General features: G+C 49.3%; 1 protein-coding gene across 14 annotated transcripts in view; it reads right to left on the bottom strand.

Moving 5' to 3' along the window:
* SEMA5A (semaphorin 5A) overlaps positions 1 to 17,735 on the bottom strand; it is a 479,052-nt gene that overhangs the window by 147,295 nt on the left and 314,022 nt on the right. For all 14 annotated transcript variants that reach the window (XM_070056841.2, XM_070056840.2, XM_070056845.2 and 11 more), the window contains 2 exons: positions 7,476 to 7,761; positions 590 to 725 (listed from right to left, as the gene is read on the bottom strand). In XM_070056841.2, the coding sequence (XP_069912942.1) occupies positions 590 to 725; positions 7,476 to 7,761 (422 nt within the window). The remainder of the gene's footprint in view (positions 1 to 589; positions 726 to 7,475; positions 7,762 to 17,735) is intronic.

Here is a 17,735-nt window from a genome sequence, read left to right as displayed (position 1 = left end):
TCGTTCCCAGGCAGACTAGTGCACCTGCTGACTGATCCAATGTGATGCATCACTGCCTCTCTCTGGGGCTCAGCTCGTCCTGGACGTGGGGAGATGGGATGACGTATGGAGCCCTGCACAGCGCACCCACGCTGCAGCGTGCCTGAGAGACGAACGACCTTCACCTCTGCTTCTTTCTCCCCAGCTGTCCCCCACGTGGCCCATTGTCCCCAACAGGAACCTCGCCACATTTGCCCATCAGAGCTCCCATTCTGCGGTTGCGTCTCCACCACTCTGCGCCCTGGGACCCACTCATTAGAAGGCCATTCATTAGGGAGCAGCGGTTCCAGGGGCACAGAGTGCAGCATCATTAGTGCTAATTGGAGCCTGGATGCCTGCTCGCTGCAGAATGCTGGCCCTTTTCAGTTTAGCATCAGACATCAGAGTGACAAAGGCCCTTTCTCAGAGCAGGCGCCACGGCCGACAATGGAGCGAGGGCCACTGACATTCGTCCAGCTGACAGTCGGGCTGCTCCTGGGAGCCGGGGGACGGCAGCTGCACTGTGCAGCCCTGGGGCCTGTCTACACAGCTTTCTGCTCCTTGAAATTACCTGGAAGTTGGGGTTGGGGTTGGGATAAGGCAGCCAGGCAGAGCGGGAGTTCTCCTGGTACTTGAAGGGCCCGTTGAAAGCCTGCGAGATGGCGCTGAGGTTGAAGATGCACACGGCCGAGGCAGCGATGCTGTTCCTGCAGGGCGGGAGGAGAGAGAGGAAGGCAGGTCAGAGGGCCCCGCAGTGGGGCACGGGCGCCGCCGCCAGAGACCTCCGGGCCGGAACCATGAACACCCCACGAGTGTGAAGTCGGGTTCCCCTGAGGTTTCTTTGTGGAGGAACAAACACCTTGAAGGAGACAGTTAGCAACTCTGATGCCTGTGATCCCACCGTATGGGATGTGTTCACTCAGCCCCATGGGACTTGTAGCACTGTGCTCCTATGCCCTGCCTTTGAAATCCCGGAGGAGCAAATGTTCTCCTCCAGTGGACAGTCTCCCACCAGCCTCCCCTGGAGCCCACCTGTATACCTGGTTCCTTGCCCTGGTGGGAGGGTGAACTTGCTTTTTTTGATCCCCAGACATTTGTGCTCAGCTGTCATTTAGAAAAAAAAAATCAACTCAAAGTATTTTGCAAACACTGCCTGCCAGGTCTATTTTTCTTTCTTGCTTTTTTTTTTTTTTAACCTAAAAAGTGTTTTAAACTCACAGGGTCAGATAGAAAAACCTGTCATCACCCTGGCATTAAATCTTGAAGCCTTAATTCAGAATTCAAGCTCCACAGAGAAAGTTGTCCGTGACCTTGGACTAACCATCCAGACAGCACATGATCTCCGGTTAAATACGCGCGCACCGGAGCTCAGCTCTGGTTCTCAAGGGCGACGTGCGGAAAACAGCAGGGTGCTTCACAGTTTTCGGTACTGCTGCTCTGAGCCGGTGCCCGGCAGCTGTTCTTCCCTAGTCGAAGGCAGAGTCAGAGACACTCAGGTATTTATTTTATTTAACAAACAGCATTGCCTACGTGCTAGAAATGATTCTCCAGCACTCGTGAGTAACAGGGTGCACATTTGGGCCCGGTTCACTCGCAATGTTGTTTTCACCTTCTTTACTCTCAGAACAGAAAACCACGAGAACTCAAAACACCAGTGCAGGCCAGACAGCCTTTAGCATGTGGACCTGTTTTTAAGAATTATTTATTTGAGGGGCTGGCGCTGTGGCGCAGCGGGTTAACACTCTGGCATAAAGCGCCGGCATCCCATATGGGCGCCAGTTCTAGTCCTGGTTGCTCCTCTTCTGATCCAGCTCTGTGCTGTGGCCTGGGAAAGCAGAAGATGGCCCAGGTCCTTGGGCCCCTGCACCCATGTGGGAGACCTGGAAGAAGCTCCTGGCTCCTGGATTGGCACAGCTCTGGCTGTTGCAGCCAATTGGGGAGTGAACCATCGGATGGAAGACCCATCTCTCTCTCTCTCTCTCTCCCCCCTCCCCCCGCTTCTCCTTTCTCTGTGTAACTCTGACTTTCAAATAAATAAATAAATCTTTAAAAAAAGAATTATTTATTTGAAAGGCATAGTGTCCAAGAGAGGAAGAGATAGGAGGGGGTTTGGGGGGGGGGAGGGAAGGAGGGAGAGAGATTGATTCCATCTCCTGGTTCACTTGCCTAATGTATGCAACAGCTGGGACAACTTGGACTAGGCCAGGCCTAAGTTAGGAGCCATGAACTCCATCCAGTTCTCCGAGATGGGTGGCAGGGACTCAAGTACTTAGCATCTGCTGCCTCCCAGCAGGAAGCTGGATCAGAAGCGGAGCAGCCAGGTTTCGAACCAGCTACTATGAAATGGAACACGGGCTGCCCAAGCAGTGGTTTAACCCACTGCACCACAAGATCACCCACATGTGGACTCCAGTAAGAATGGCCAGAGAGGGGGTGCTGGGCAGGGGTGTGGATAAGAATGCTATCACCCAGAGCCCACGTGACCTCCCACCGAGAGCCTGCAAATCCTGAGCAGAGCTCCACTTCCCCAGGGAGCCAACAGCCGCAGAGAGCGCTCCCTCGGCGGAGTCACAGGCTACGGGAGACACAGAAGGACTGACACCTGCTTTGCATGCGGCCCCAGAGCCCAGGCCCTTGGCCCTTTGCCGTGTTGCCTCCTGGTAAAGGAAGAAACTTACCCTGTCCTCCTCCTTGGGGCATCACATTTCTATACCAATCACTCCATCCACAGGCTCTGACCGGAGATGGTCTGTATCTCTCGTGTCAGCCCAGGGATGCCCCTGGAAGTCCCAGCAGCTACTGGAGTGAGCATTCCACACCTGCTGAGGGAACACTTCTTCCCAGCTCCAGGCAAACGGAGCACAGCTGGTGCAGCGCCCATGCCATCTGCTGTCCCCTGGCTTCACTTTTGCTATGCTCAGGTAGGGGCCCGCCCACTTCCCTGCTCCATCCCATATCCCCAGGATGGGCCTGTCTGCAAGAAAGACTAACCCACCTTCTCCTCCAGGGTGTAAACTCCAGAGGGCAGGTGAATCCAGCCCAGGTCTGGACCACCATGACCTCATTAAGGAGTCAACTTAAAGTTGGAACCATTACTAACAAGCCCAGCTGGCTAACAGAACTGCAGCCATGTGTTCCAACCTGTTCCCTACCAGTAATTGAGATACAGTGTATCTGTGCTTTTCTGTTCAGAACCCGGCTTGAAAAAGGGGAATTAGGGTTCCCCTTGGGAAGGCCAACAATAGGAGAACTTAGAGTTTGCTTCTATTTCAAGTCCACTGATGCCACGGTAGAAACATAAAACCAAAGCCCTCTTGTTCTTAATCTCTTTAGGAGGGATGAGCGAGCCTTTCGCCTAGCAGTTAAGATGCCCGCGTCCCACATCTAATAAGAGTTTGATTACAGCTCCAGCTCCTGACTTGGGCTTCCTGCCGACGTAAACCCTAGGAGGCAATGGTGATCGCTCAGGAAATTGGCTTCCTGTCACCCACTGGGAGACCCAGATGGAGCTTCTGACTCCTGGCTCCCCCCTGGGTCTTTCTGGGTCACGTAGAGGCAGCATGTGCCTAGAGGTAAAGATGGCTGTGTCTCCCATTAGAGAACCTGGGCTGAGTCCCACGTCCAGCTCCTCACTCCAGCTTCCTGCTAATGCAGACCTCGGGAAACAATGGTGATGGCTCAAGCAGGTGGGTCCCTGCCACCTACAGGGATTCCTGGCTGCTGGCCCCTGCTTCAGCCTAGTCCTGGCTATTTGCAGGTTTTTGATGAGAAAACCAGAGGATGAGAGCTAGTGCCATCTGTCCTCCTGCCTCCTTTTCTCTCTCCACTTCTCAAATCAGTCATTAAAGAAACAAAACTTCTTCAACCTCTGCACCCTCCCACTTTACTATCTATAAGTGTAAGTCTATAGAAGTCTAGATAAACTCTACCACGCCTCTATTAGACAAGCATACTAAGTCTATATAAACTCTACCACGCCTCTATCAGACAAGCATACTCCACATAACTGTAACGTTGAGTCGCCATTCTGAGACATCTAGAATAAAAGGCAAACCCTTTGGAGACCCCTCTGCAGGGACACCAGGGACATCTCTGTCTACCGCATGCGGACACAGTGAGACAGCCCAGCTCATGCCTTGGTGTTTGAGAAACACCACGCAGTTTTGGGGAAAGAACAGGTCTGAAGAGTTCCGTCTCCTCCAACCCCCTACTGCTAAGAAACACTGACCATTGCCAGAGGTGAACTGGTTGTCGACCCACAACTCTCGGGCTGCCACTCTGCAGTCTCTACTTCAGAGGCAGGGACTCATTAGCTAGCTTTGATCCTCATTCTTCCTCTGCTTAAACTTGCAGACCAAAGAGTCTGGTCATCTGTTGGGGAGATCGAGGCAGAGCCGTGGAAGGGAGAGAGACGAGGCAGACCGTGGGATTAGAGACGGGTGAATTGTAAGACCAAGTGAGGATGAGCTCTACGGAGAGAAAAAGGGGATACGGCAATCCTACCCCTGACTACGCGGACTCCACCTGCTGGGGGCTCCTGGCATGACAGGCACTTGCAACACAAACTGCAGCATTTTTCAACTATCTAAATTTCCAGTCACCATCTGGAAATGGAGCAGGCACAGGACTTATGTGACTTCTGAAATTCAAGTGCTTTTGTTGTTGGTGGCAGAGGGTATTTTTTTTTTTCTCTTAGAACCAGGGGAATGAACAGCTAAGTAATTCAAGCTCCCATTGATGTCAACTGAACAACTTAACATCCATCTTGTGCTGCCTGGACTATTTCTTAAACAAGGTTTTAGAAAGTAAATCAACCTCAGAAACCACGAATTGATTTTTTTTAAAAGAAACTTATCAGGGTTGGAAAATAACTTTTGGGGTTGGAGACCAGATACACAACAATACAGATGGTCACGATGGAATGGGAGAGGGGGAAATCCATACAGCATTTGTTTCCCAACATCACATCAGAAATGAAGCTCTTGATGGAATAAATGTCATTATCAAGCCAATGTGAACACTTAAATACGGCAATGAAAAGCGCAGGAGGGAAAAGCTAACCAGAGAGAAGAGGCAGGTGAAGTAACTCTTTGAGAAATGCACGGGCAGGCTTCTGATGCTGGAGAGGTGAAAAAGTACAGGGAAAACACGCAGGGAGCAGAGCAACACTGCAGGGTGACGGACGTCCTGGTTTGCCCGAGACTAAGTTTTCTCAGGATGAGAGCGCTGCTGTGTTGACACCCGACAAAGCAGGAGTGCGCGCCCCACGCGGTTTATCAGCCTTTGCGACCCATCCATATTCCTACTGTCTACTTCAGATACAAATACTTGGCTTCTGTCCAAAGTGTGAGGTCACCAGGTTGGAGGTTTCCAAGGTTACCCAAGCTGGAGTCCACAGAGTGGATCACCCTCAGCATGGCCAGTGCAGCAGGAAGGGGATCCCACGGTCTCCACGGGCTCTGCAGTCTGGGGGTTGGAGGGGGCACTGTTGTCATCTCACCCCAGCCCACCAGCTAAGAGAGGGAAGGAACTGCCGGTCACGGGGTCTCCACCACACCAGGGGCAGACGGGAGACCGGGAAACGCCATATGCTTACCCAGGCCAAATCGTGTCTGTCCGGAAGTTAGGTGTACATTTCCATAAGGGGGAAATATTTTTCAAATATACTTTAGAAGTCTATCTGTCACGGAAGAAAGCTGTGCCCAAGTGAGCCATCATCCATAACGATGGGTTAAAGGATAGCAGTGGGAAATGCACATTTCACAGCTGAGCAGGGGGTGAGGCTAGAGCTGTATTGTCTGAAGGATGGAACTTGCCAGACAACATCGGCTTCTTGATGCACAAATGTACAAGTTCCGTGCAGAGAACTACATCTCATGTGTACCTGCGTTTCAGAAAGCACCCAGAACGCACTGGCAAAGCAGGTGGGAACAATGTATAACAGAATAACGAGTGAAATAAGCCAATCCCAAAGGGACAAATACCACTTGTTCTCCTTGATAGGTGACAACTAACTGAGCACCAAAAAGGAAACCTGTTAAAGTGAAATGAACACTATGAGAAACGGTGACTTGATCAGCCCTCACCCTGACTGTTGATGAGCAACTTGATATGTTATCCCTCTTAGTATTTTTTTTGTTTGTTCTACTTAATACTTTTGGTTGAATACTGTAATCAATACACAATTATTCTGAAGTGCTGAAACTTAACTGAAAAGTGACCGCTGTTAAATATAAGAGTGGGAATAAGAGAGGGAAGAGATGTGCGATTCGGAACATGCTCAAGCTGACTTACCTCAAACAGTAGAGTTAGAAACATACCAGGGGATTCCAATTCAATCCCATCAAGGTGGCATGTACCAATGCCATCTCACTAGTCCCAGTGATCAATTTCTGTTCACAATTGATCATAAAGATAGGAGTAAGAAGCAAAGGGATCACATAAACAAGAATAATGTCTGCAAATACTAGCTGATAGAATAAAAAAGGAAGAGAATGATCCAACATGGGAAGTGAGATACACAGCAGACCCATAGAATGGCAGATGTCCTAAACAGCACTCTGGCCTCAGAATCATCCCTTAAGGCATGCGGATCTGGCTGAAAAGCCCATGAGAGTATTTCAGGCATGGAAAGCCAAGACACTCTGGGGGGGGGGGGGGGAACAAAACTAAATGAAAGATCTCCACGAGTGAGATCCCAGTGGAAAGAACACGTCATCAAAGAAGGAGGTACCTTTCTCTGAAGGGAGGAGAGAACTTCCACTTTGACCATGGACTTGTCTAAATATGATCAGAGTCGGTGAACTCAGGGGGCTTCCATGGCCTTGGCAGCTCATGACAAGAGCCTAGGGTGATTACTGATGCCATAAACAAGAGTGTCCATTTGTTAAGTCAACAACAGGAGTCACTGTGCACTTACTCCTCATATAGGATCTTTGTCCTTAGTGTGCTGTACATTGAGATTTAATGCTATAACTAGTACTCAAACAGTATTTTTCACTTTACGTTTCTATGTGGGTGCAAACTGTTGAAATCTTTACTTAATGTATGCTAAACTGATCTTCTGTATATAAAGAGAATCGAAAATGAATCTTGATGTGAATGGAAGGGGAGAGGGAGTGGGAAAGGGGAGGGTTGTGGGTGGGAGGACGTTATGGGGGGGGAAGCCATTGTAACCCCTAAGCTGTACTTTGGAAATTTATATTCATTAAATAAAAGTTAAAAAAAAAATAACTGGATATGACCATCACCTAAAAGCAGATCGGAACTTGGCGGTTAGTTAGTTCCCTGACAGCTGTCTTCACGGAGCACGCGTATTTTTGCCTGACATTTAATTCTCACTGAACGGGATGTTCTCTCTTTGCAGCCTGGTAAACTAGGCGATGCTTCTTCAGGCTAACGGGAAGTCCCTTGTGAGACCACAGGCTCAGGGGCCGGGGAAGGGAGGGGTTACGCACACGTTGGTGGTGAAGATGCCGTAGATGAGGTCGAGCTCCGGCAGCAAGAAGGTGCTCTGGAGCTCGTGGTAGTAGAAGGGCACCTCGCCGGGGCGGGAGCAGTTCAGGCGCGCCTTCATGAACGTGGTCCACGTGTCCTCCAGCAGGAAGCGCCCGCCGATGTCGTTCTTGCACACCCGGGCCGCCCTGGAGAACACGGTCTTCCCACAGTCGTGCTCCACGGCGTTTTCCCGGAAGAAGAAGTAGGTGAAATTCCCGATGTCGTAGGACGACACGAAGTTTGGTTCTGGATGCAACAGGAAAGACGACAAGAAACCCAACTCAGTATCCACAGGCTGTCCCTTTCCTGTCTCCCCGGCTCATTTGTTCAGACAATGGCTGCTTCTTACAGGACAAAAGGGGGCCCTGGGCGAGCCTGATGATCTAAGATGCTGGGAAACTCGGGGTCACACCCAAGGCCTAAGTTACGGGAAGTCACCTGTGGTCCACACATCATTCTGCAGAGACAAATCAGCATCCAAGTTTTATTTATTTATTATTTATTTATTTTTGACAGGCAGAATGGACAGTGAGAGAGACAGAGAGACAGAGAGAAAGGTCTTCCTTTTGCCGTTGGTTCACCCCACAGTGGCCGCTGCGGCCAGTGTACTGTGCTGATCTGAAGCCAGGAGCCAGGTGCTTCTCCTGGTCTCCCATGCAGGTGCAGGGCCCAAGCACTTGGGCCATCCTCCACTGCACTCCCGGGCCACAGCAGAGAGCTGGCCTGGAAGAGGAGCAACCGGGACAGAATCCGGCGCCCTGACCGGGACTAGAACCCCGGGGTGCCAGTGCCGCAGGCAGAGGATTAGCCTATTGAGCCACGGCGCCGGCCAGCCTCCAAGTTAACGGGACATTCTCACTATCCAAAGTGGGCAGCAGGTTGCAGTACTCTGTACTGCAAGGTACAGCAGCGAGAGAGTTCATAGAGAGGAGGGAGAAAGATGGAGAAGAAACCGTTCAGAAGACAGGAGTTTCTACTGTGCTATTGTGACATTCACCACGTGCGTGAGTATGCCTTTGACATAACGTATGTGCTTTTCATCACGGTATTAAATATGTTTGTCATCGCTGAAAATGAAAAATAAAGACTCAGACTGTGAGGTTAGTGCTCTGAGTCAGCTTTCGCTACTCTGTTACTATGGTGACCTTGTGCCTCTGAGAATCAAGCTTATTTTCTTACTTCTGGGCTGCTGGCAAGCCATCTAGAGGAGGGGAAAGTGCTGAGTTAGAGCCCCTGCCTCGAGCTCTCTGGGCTCATGATTAGCTTCAAAACAGGGACCTGGAAATCACAAAAGCACGCCACGGCCTCTACTTAATCATCAGGCTTGTTAGGAGTTTAGAACAGAGATTATCAACTGAATTTCATATATGGGCCTAACATTTCAAATGCCATCTTCCTGGGGTGGGCATTTGGCCTAGTGGGTAAGACTGAGGTTAGGACGCCGAGGCCCACGGCCCACACTGGAGTCCCTGAGTTCAACACTCAGCCGCCCCCCCTGATTCCAGCTTCCTGCTCGTGTGAACCTGGGAGGCAGCAGGTGCTGGCTGGGTCAAGCAGCTGGACTCTTATCACCCATGCGGGAGACCGGGATGGGGTTCCCAGCTCTGGGTTTTGCCCCTTCCCCAGCCATTTAGGCAAAGGGTGAGTAAATTAGGGGGTGAGAGCCTCTCTGTCTAGCTGTCATACTCTGTCTCTAAATACATTTGAAATACATTTAGAGCCGGCGCCGCGGCTCACTAGGCTAATCCTCCGCCTTGCGGCGTCGGCACACCGGGTTCTAGTCCTGGTTGCCCCTCTTCCAGGCCAGCTCTCTGCTATGGCCCGGGAGTGCAGTGGAGGATGGCCCAAGTGCTTGGGCCCTGCACCCCATGGGAGACCAGGATAAGCACCTGGCTCCTGCCATCAGATCAGCGCGGTGCCGCGGCGGCCATTGGAGGGTGAACCAATGGCAAAGGAAGACCTTTCTCTCTGTCTCTCTCTCTCTCACTGTCCACTCTGCCTGTCAAAAAAAAAAAAAATACATTTAGAAAACCCACTGTCTTCCTAATTTCCCGTCTGACCTGACTGACAATAGAGATGGGACTTTCCTGGCACAGGTATGTCCTGACCTTTGTATTCTGAAACTCTAAAGCCAGGCTGATCCTCACTCTTATTTCTAGGACGTTTTACTCCACCAGGAATGGTTTGAATTTTGACACAATTAGGGTGATTATGGCATAACCTCGGTGTTGGAAAGCTACAGATAACAACTATACCCACAAGGACACAATTTCAGGGACGGTTAGTTCGCTGGGGCCTCTCCTTTACCAAATCTAATTGGACTGCAGCGATAACTAAGCTACTGGCACGACTCCTAAAAATGTCTGGCTACAAGATGAGCCATTAATGCGAAGAATAAAACACAAAACCTGAAGAGTACACACCGACTCCAGACTCCAGCCCAGAGTTGGCACTGCGTTCTGCCCGGAGAGAGTGTTGCCAGTTTCCAATCAATATACGTCTGCCATCAGCACAAAGTGCTTCATGCAACTTTACATGCTGACAACTGCACCAAATATTCTACACGGTTAGAGTGATTTTCCTTTTATATTGCTCTTGAGCCAGTTAAATACATCAAGCAAGACAGATTTTTGACAAGAACTAATAATTTCTGAATTATCAAACATCCTATAGATCACTATTGTATGAACCTGAAGGGGCAATAAAAAAAGATCAGAGTCTTCCTAAACCCATGAGATAGAATTAGATACATTTACTGCGACCCTGTGCTTTGACATCCTAGAGATGCTCACTATCGCAGGTTACTTATCTGCAAGTTGTGTTTCTGGCACATGAATCTGGGCGCAGAGGCTGATGAGTGCTCGTGTTGAGCCTCCAAAGGATAACTGCTTGCAGGAGCCGATTCCAAAAGCACGTGATACACAGAGCACTTAGGCTGTATCTGGTGTCTAAATGAAAGTCGCCTGTGTGTCTAATTCTAAACGTAAGGCTAAGTTATGTAATAGGTCCTCTACCAAGACTCACATATGAGAGGAGACATTCTCAATCCAGACAGTGTGACCCCAGAGCCGATACATTCACCACTGCACTACCCTGGAAAAATAAGGGTCAATAAGAGAACAGTCAACTCTACTATCAGTCATCAAGTTGGGATTCGGATTTCTGGACGATGCTTTAGAAACCAGACTGGTGAGTCACCACGTTCCGTCAAGGGTGGTAAACAGGTGCACTCAGGAACAAGCTGAGGAGGACTGGAGAGCTCAGCAGAGGGTGAAACAAATGACCGCAAGAGTCATCCCCAGCTGCAGGGACAGCAGGAGTGACGGCAAGAGAAGAAAAAGGCAGCATTTGCAGTACCCGCCATACAGGATACTGCTGGGAGAGTCCACCCAGTCCCGGGGACGAGGTCTCCAGCGTGTCCACCACAGCCTCAGGGTGCCGGCCAGTGGCTGTTACAGCATCCGCTCCTCACCCATCGTCCACACCACTGAACCTTCTCCCATTCTGACTCCCCAGGTTAGGAGGCATACGGAGCAGAGCCAAGCAGACTGGCTCCCCAGGTGCTGCCCACAGATGCCCCCCCATCTCCCCAAACCATGCCGGCCCCACTTCTCACGGGGCCTAGGTGCGTTTCTGATGGGAATGCTCAAGCAAGGACTTTCCTTCTGTGTAGATAAACAAGAGAAGGCCCTGGGGGCACAGTGCGCTGCCCTTGGGTTCACCACGCACCACCATTCACCTTGGAGGCACATCCTGCTGCCTTCTGCCAGCCCCCAGAGAGACCAGGGGTCCCTGACGGTGTGACCTGCTGGAACCTCTGGAAATCCAGCCAGCACCCTGCTCCCTTTCCAAAGACAGCCAGATAGCAGCAAGCACTGTTGAACGTGCAGTCGGGTGTCTCTCCCATTTACTGAAATGAATCTGAAGGCAGGGGACATGGGAGTCTCACTAGACAGGATAATAAGATGCATATTGTTTTCCTTCCATTGTTTAAGTTCTGTCTTTTGTTAAAATCCAATTCACCACAAACTAGGATCTGTCACTCCTGAGTGAACTGAGCCAGCTATAAATTAGGCATCGCCTTCTGGTCTGCAGTGGAGGGCAGTGCAGGAGATCTGAGAGGCCCTTTATAGATGATCATTACTAAAGTTACAAATGAATAGAAGGTGGGTCACTCGCGAGCACAGGACCGAAACAGGCATGGGGTACGCCGGCTTCTACATGAATCTATGCACAGAAAAGCCGCTTTTCCTCATGTTTGTAAAACAGGCTGAGTTGTGGATTACAGAGTATTCCATAAAATATGTCACAATAATAAGAATCATGCTCCACAATGGAGGAGTTTTCATTTTACATCTTCGCTTATGTAACAGCAGACATGCAGATGGGGTGCTGAGAACGGCTCATGATAGAAAGGAGTGATGACAAGAAGAAATGCATCAGCAATTCTGAGAAGACTTTGGTCACATGGACCCAAATGCTGACCATCCAAAGGCAGCCTTCCACTCCACTTGCCCTCTGCTCCCGTGTCCAATACAGCACTGTAGGGAGGCACCTTGTGCAGAGGGGCCAGATCACTGGCAGGCCCTACCACGGAGCCACCTGCCTGAATCAATGAGGATGGGTACTGCAGACCCAAAGGCACTCCAACTGCCCGACTCTACAGCAGCCTTACCAGGCTAAGTCTATCACACAAAGACCTTCTCATGATTTAGGTGCCAAAGGCAGCCTGGAGATGGGACCCATAGGGTGAGGCTCAGCCAGGGCTGCACCGGTGACATCACACAGGCTCTGCGGTCCTGCAGGACAATCGGTGGCCCTAACGACCGACTCTGTAGAGATTAAAGGAATGGTTCATGGGAGGGTCCTATTACCTCGTGGCTATTATTATCTTCTCATGATTTATTTTTATCTTTTAGAAGATTTTTTTAATTTGAAAGAGAGAGGGAGAGGGAGAGGGAAGGAGGGAAAGGGTGAGGAAAGGAGGGAGAGGGAAGGAGGGAGAGGGAAGGAGGGAGAGGGAAGGAGAGAGGGGGAGAGAGGGAGAGAGGGGGAGAGAGGGGGAGAGAGGGAGAGAGAGGGAGAGAGAGGGAGGGAGAGAGAGGGAGAGAGAGGGAGGGAGAGAGAGGGAGGGAGAGGGAGGGAGAGAGAGGGAGGTAGAGAGAGAGAGGGAGAGAGAGAGAGAGGGAGGGAGAGAGAGAGAGAGAGAGCTCTTCCATCCACTGGTTCACATATCAAATGGCCTCAACAGACAGGGCTGGGCCAGGCCAAAGCCAGGAGCTTCTTCCAGTCTCCCACATGGGTGGCAGGGGTCCAGGTGCTTGGATCATCTCGTATTACTTTTTCTCAGGCCATCAGTAGGGAGCTAGATGGGACGTAGAGCAGCTGGGACGTGAGCTGGCACCCACTACCTGCCAACGCCTGCTTCCTCAGGACTTTTTAATGTCTCTTAGAAGGATTTGTATCTAACATTACCTCTTTGAATGAGGAGGAATGATCAAACATACATATCTCAAGCTTCAAGGTGATCACATTTTGAGGAATAAAAAAGCAGCCCTGTTTGTTAAAGTAGCAAGGTGTTTCACAGAAAGAACTCATGTTCATAGAAACAGCCTTTAGACATGACACACAGTGAGGGCAGGTTTTGGGCTGCTACATAACCACTTCCGCATGCATCCTGAGATTCTAGACCCACTCTATTGTGAACATGGTTTCCTCGGTTATAGTAGCAGCAAAACGTGCTGCATAACTTCTGAGGAAAATCCAATTTCACATATTTAGTTAGACTGGATATTTCCACTAAACTTAAATGTAGGGCAGGCACTGTAGTAGAGTGAAGCCACGCTTGGGATGCCTGCGTCCTATCCAGCTTCTTGCTAACGCGAAGCTTGGGAGGCAGCAGATGATGGCTCAATGCTTGGGTTCCTACCCTACCTCTCGGGTGGAAGACCTGGATAGTGTCGGGCTTCTAGCTTCAGCTTGGCCCAGCCCTCGCTGTGGCAGCCATCTGGGGCAGAGAACAAGTGAACAGAAGACCAATCGATCTCTCTCTTTCTCTCCTGCCATTCAACTACATAAAAAATAAACTTCAAACAATAAAATGTGGTTAAAGGACCCCTGGGGAACTCATGTTCTTTCTCTGAGATTTCTAGTAACAGGCAGCCATGTTGATAGTAGACAGATACTTCTGCGGGTGTGTGTGTCACACATACGTAACATTGAGGGAGGTGTACGTACGTGTGTGTGTGTGTGTGTGTGTGAATACTCCCACCTACTGGCTGCATGAGCTTGGTCAGATTATTTAGCTGTGTATGGTGGTGTTTCAGTTTGACAAAGGTAGCAACAGTGCCCAACATTCAGTATCTCTGTAAGAATGAAATGACACTGTGTGTCATGTCTAAAGGTTGTTTCTATGAACGCATATCAAGGACCTAGCAGGTGGTTAGAAGTCATCAAAATATACATAATTTATCTAAAATAACTGCCTCACTTTTTAAATTAATATAAAAACACATTGGGAAACATACCAATATTACTTATCAAGCTAATTATTTATCCATCGTGTACAGCAACTTAGGGCCCTTTGTTCCTTTTTTCTTAGATTCATTTTTATTTATTTGAAACGCACAACTGGAGAGAGAAAGAGAGAGATCTTCCAGCCACTAGTTTACTCCCCAAATGGCTGCAACAACTGGGGCTGTGCCAGGGAGAAGCCAGGAGTCCAGAGCTTCTTCCAGGTCTCCCACATGGGTGCGGGGCCCAAGCACTCGTGCCACCTTTCACTGCTTTCCCAGGCTCATTAGCAGGGAGCTGGATTGGAGCTGGAGCAGACAGGACTCACCCATATGGGATGCCGGCGTCGAAGGTGGTGGCTCTACCTGCTATGCCATGACGCTGGCCCCAATCCCTTGTTTTTTTTTCTGCAAGTCTAAGACCAAACATGGTGCTGGGGACTCTGTTGTCTACTGTGCTCTGAATGACAGCCAAGCATGCCGGTATCCCCAAGGGATGCCATGATGAGCTCCCATCCTGGGCACAAGGTAGTTCCTTGGTGGACTGAAGGACACAGTCCGTGCCCTCAAACAGAGTGAGGGGACAAATGAGGCATAGGCCAGTGTGCAATGACATGAAGGGCAGTGAGGAAAGCGGCAGGGTCTGCCACTCACCGAGTCATCGTGGTGGCAAAGCCATTGTTGGAATCCTTGCTGTCGCGTGTGAAACACAGATCCAGCAAGCGTTTAGTGCTCCTTCTTCAAGAGAATTATAACCTGCTGAAAATGCGTGATGCTCCTGGATTTGCTGAATGGCACAGTCTACTTGAACGATGAGAACTTGCTGCCTTCTCCCTGATGAGAATTAGTGCTTCTGCACTAGCCTGGGTCCTGGCAGCCCCAAACTCCCACCTGAAATCATCCATCTGCTTGTCTACAGGAGCTTCATTAATCCGAAGCTTGTCTGAATGTTCCAGCCCAAGTGAGGTAGACTTGGATTTCTAGTCTGCTCTCCCCTCCATTCCAAGTACAGTCCCTGGCAGCACGTCCATGCTCCCACAAGGATTCTATCAAATCATCCATTCCTAAGCCCGATTTGTTATACATAAATTTCATGATTATTTGTGTACATTTTTAAAACAGAAAATTTCTATTTCTCATGCTTATTTCTTCCTGATAGTTTAAACATAGAGATTTGCTTATTAAGGATTAATAATTTGCAGAATTATTGATCAATGCTTAGGAGTTTTATAATGGGAATATTAACTTGGAATCAGATATTTTAAAAGACTACAATAAATACATGTAAGAACTGAAAGAAAATATTGAACTACATTACTCAGTTTTATCAAATTTGTTTCCCCAAAACTACAACAGCACAAGGTTACCTATGTGACGGATCCAGCTTTGTCTCCTGAATTGATCAGGGCCAGGGCAAAAGGCAAACAAAACCAGGAGAGAGCCAACTTCCCATCTCCAACTGTGAGTGACCAAGTGTGCACAATGACTGGGGTAAAATAAGCATTTCAATAGAGCAATATGGATACAATGGACTGAACAATGGAGAAGCAGGCATCTTATAAACAGGCCAGAAAAAATTACAGTCCAAATTTGGACACTTCTGGGAGGAAGAGGAAGCGGTGTTGAGAAACAGGCAGGACATGGGATGGGGCTGGGAGTGTCACCAGGAGGCTGCTAGAGTTCCAGAAAGCAAGCACAAAACCATCTACAGATACAGGAAAGGTCTACACTCCACATTTCTTCTGTGTGGTCACCCTGTGCAGATCTCCCTGTTACTCCAAGTACACTGTTGGCATCTCGGTCTGTAAGACGTGTTAAGAAAGGGCTCATTCAACCCCATCTTTGAAATGTGCAATGTGAATCCAAAGGTTCTCAGTGACGGACTGGCAAGTACACTACTTGCAGAACCTCCATCCAAGGCTGGAAGCGGTTCTGTGGCTCCAAAACTTTCAGGCACTCAGAGCTTCATGAACAGGAACAAGGACAGACACATCCTCAAAGAGCACCATAAGAAGTGATTCCCTGGGGCCAGAGCTGTGGCGTAGCGGGTGGAGCCGCGCCTGAAGTGCCAGCATCCCATATGGATGCTGGTTCGAGTCCTGCCTGCTCCACTTCCTATCCGGCATAAAAACACAGACATCAGGAGAGAGAGGCAGGCCAAGTATGGCATGAGCATTTGAATGACAGAGTGTGCAAGCTTTGGGACTGTATCTGTTTCCAAATCCTAGCTCAACTATGTATCAAGTGCGGCCCTTATACATGAAGGAATTCTTTTGAGCTCTAGAGTGCTGGTCTGTAAAGTCAGGACGATGTACTCTCCCCAGGAGGGCTGTGTGGAGGGTGTGGGATGGGGTGTACATGGAGTCTCCAATACACCTGCATGACCTAGACAGGTGCTGTGACTCATCATTGGTGCAAGAACTGGAGGCGAGAGAGTCAGTAATCGGTGCACTGACAAGCTAAGGACAGGCAGAGAAGTCATTCGTTTGAAATAACACCTGGACCTATGAAGGGCTATCAGATCAGTGCTCAACAGAATTTCCAAAGCACACCCATCCCAGATAGCATAGACAAGCGATGCGATGACTTCTGATGGGACTTATAGGCCTAAAAATTAGAAAACAGGGGCTCACTGTGCTGTTATCATATGCCACGTGTTTTAAGGCCATGTCTGGTCACCACAGTGAGTTGAGTCTTCATCAGCTAGACATCTGAAGAGAGACCACTGTTCACAACGATGCCACTTCCAGCATCTTCCAGGCATTTACTTGCTACAATACAAAGCTAGGTTGCTGACTATTCAATCTATCTTGGTTTTTATTCTGGTTTTAAACAGCTTCATCTTTTTTCAATAAACACTTTGTTTTTGCTACCAAAATATACTCCATTCTCAATTCCCACTTTCTCAAATTTGTAACTATTTATTTGAGAAAGAGAGAGACCTCACGCAAGCTCTCACGGTCCCCAGGACAGAGCCCACCCAAGTCACCCCAGCCCAGCGGTGCTGAGGCTGTTGACAACTCGCACCTGCTCCCAGGGAGTAGCTCCAAGTTCCAAAAACAACTCTCTTTTCCACAACCAGAAACGCTCTCTGCTTGAGCCACACATAGAAGGCGTTTCTGCCTCCAAGTCGATCATCTTAGGTCTTCGGAAGGAAGACAATCGCATTTTAAGGACCTGAAAGGGTCCAGCTACAGCTCAAGCAACACCAGTAATGCATCTTAAACCAGAGGAATTTACGCCTGTGAGCAAGAGTTTTCTTAACTAGAAACAGAACAGCTCATAAACAGTGACACGGGGACCATGACAACGCTTGTGGACCTCAAGGGCATTGGCTACACTCTCAGGAAGCTCTAGCGATGGCTGGGGTGGGCCAGTGGGACAGACAGACGTTCCGTCCAGAGGAGGAACCACAGCAGTGCCTGGGTGCTGGTGGGATTCTGTCCCTGCTGGGTTACTGGGGCTCGTTCAGCAGTCTGCTTGTCCAAGTTCCCAGCGAAGTTCTCCATATACAAGCACTCCGTCCCCTCTGCACTCACAAACCCAACTTCTTAACTTCTTAACCATATGCACTTGTTAACTTCTAAATGAAATGCATGATATTAACTTGCAAACACCATTTTTACTTCTCTTCATGGGTTTATTGTTTCAATAATTTGACTGCCAAGCTCTTCAAGGCAGGTTTTTACAGCTTCTCTATTTTCAGCA

The sequence above is a fragment of the Oryctolagus cuniculus genome, chromosome 14, assembly GCF_051225735.1.
Source record: "Oryctolagus cuniculus isolate XC-2025 breed Fujian yellow rabbit chromosome 14, ASM5122573v1, whole genome shotgun sequence".
In the NCBI taxonomy this organism is placed as follows: domain Eukaryota; kingdom Metazoa; phylum Chordata; class Mammalia; order Lagomorpha; family Leporidae; genus Oryctolagus; species Oryctolagus cuniculus.
Note: the sequence above shows the minus strand (reverse complement) of the source record. Positions and strands in the feature narration are given on the sequence as shown.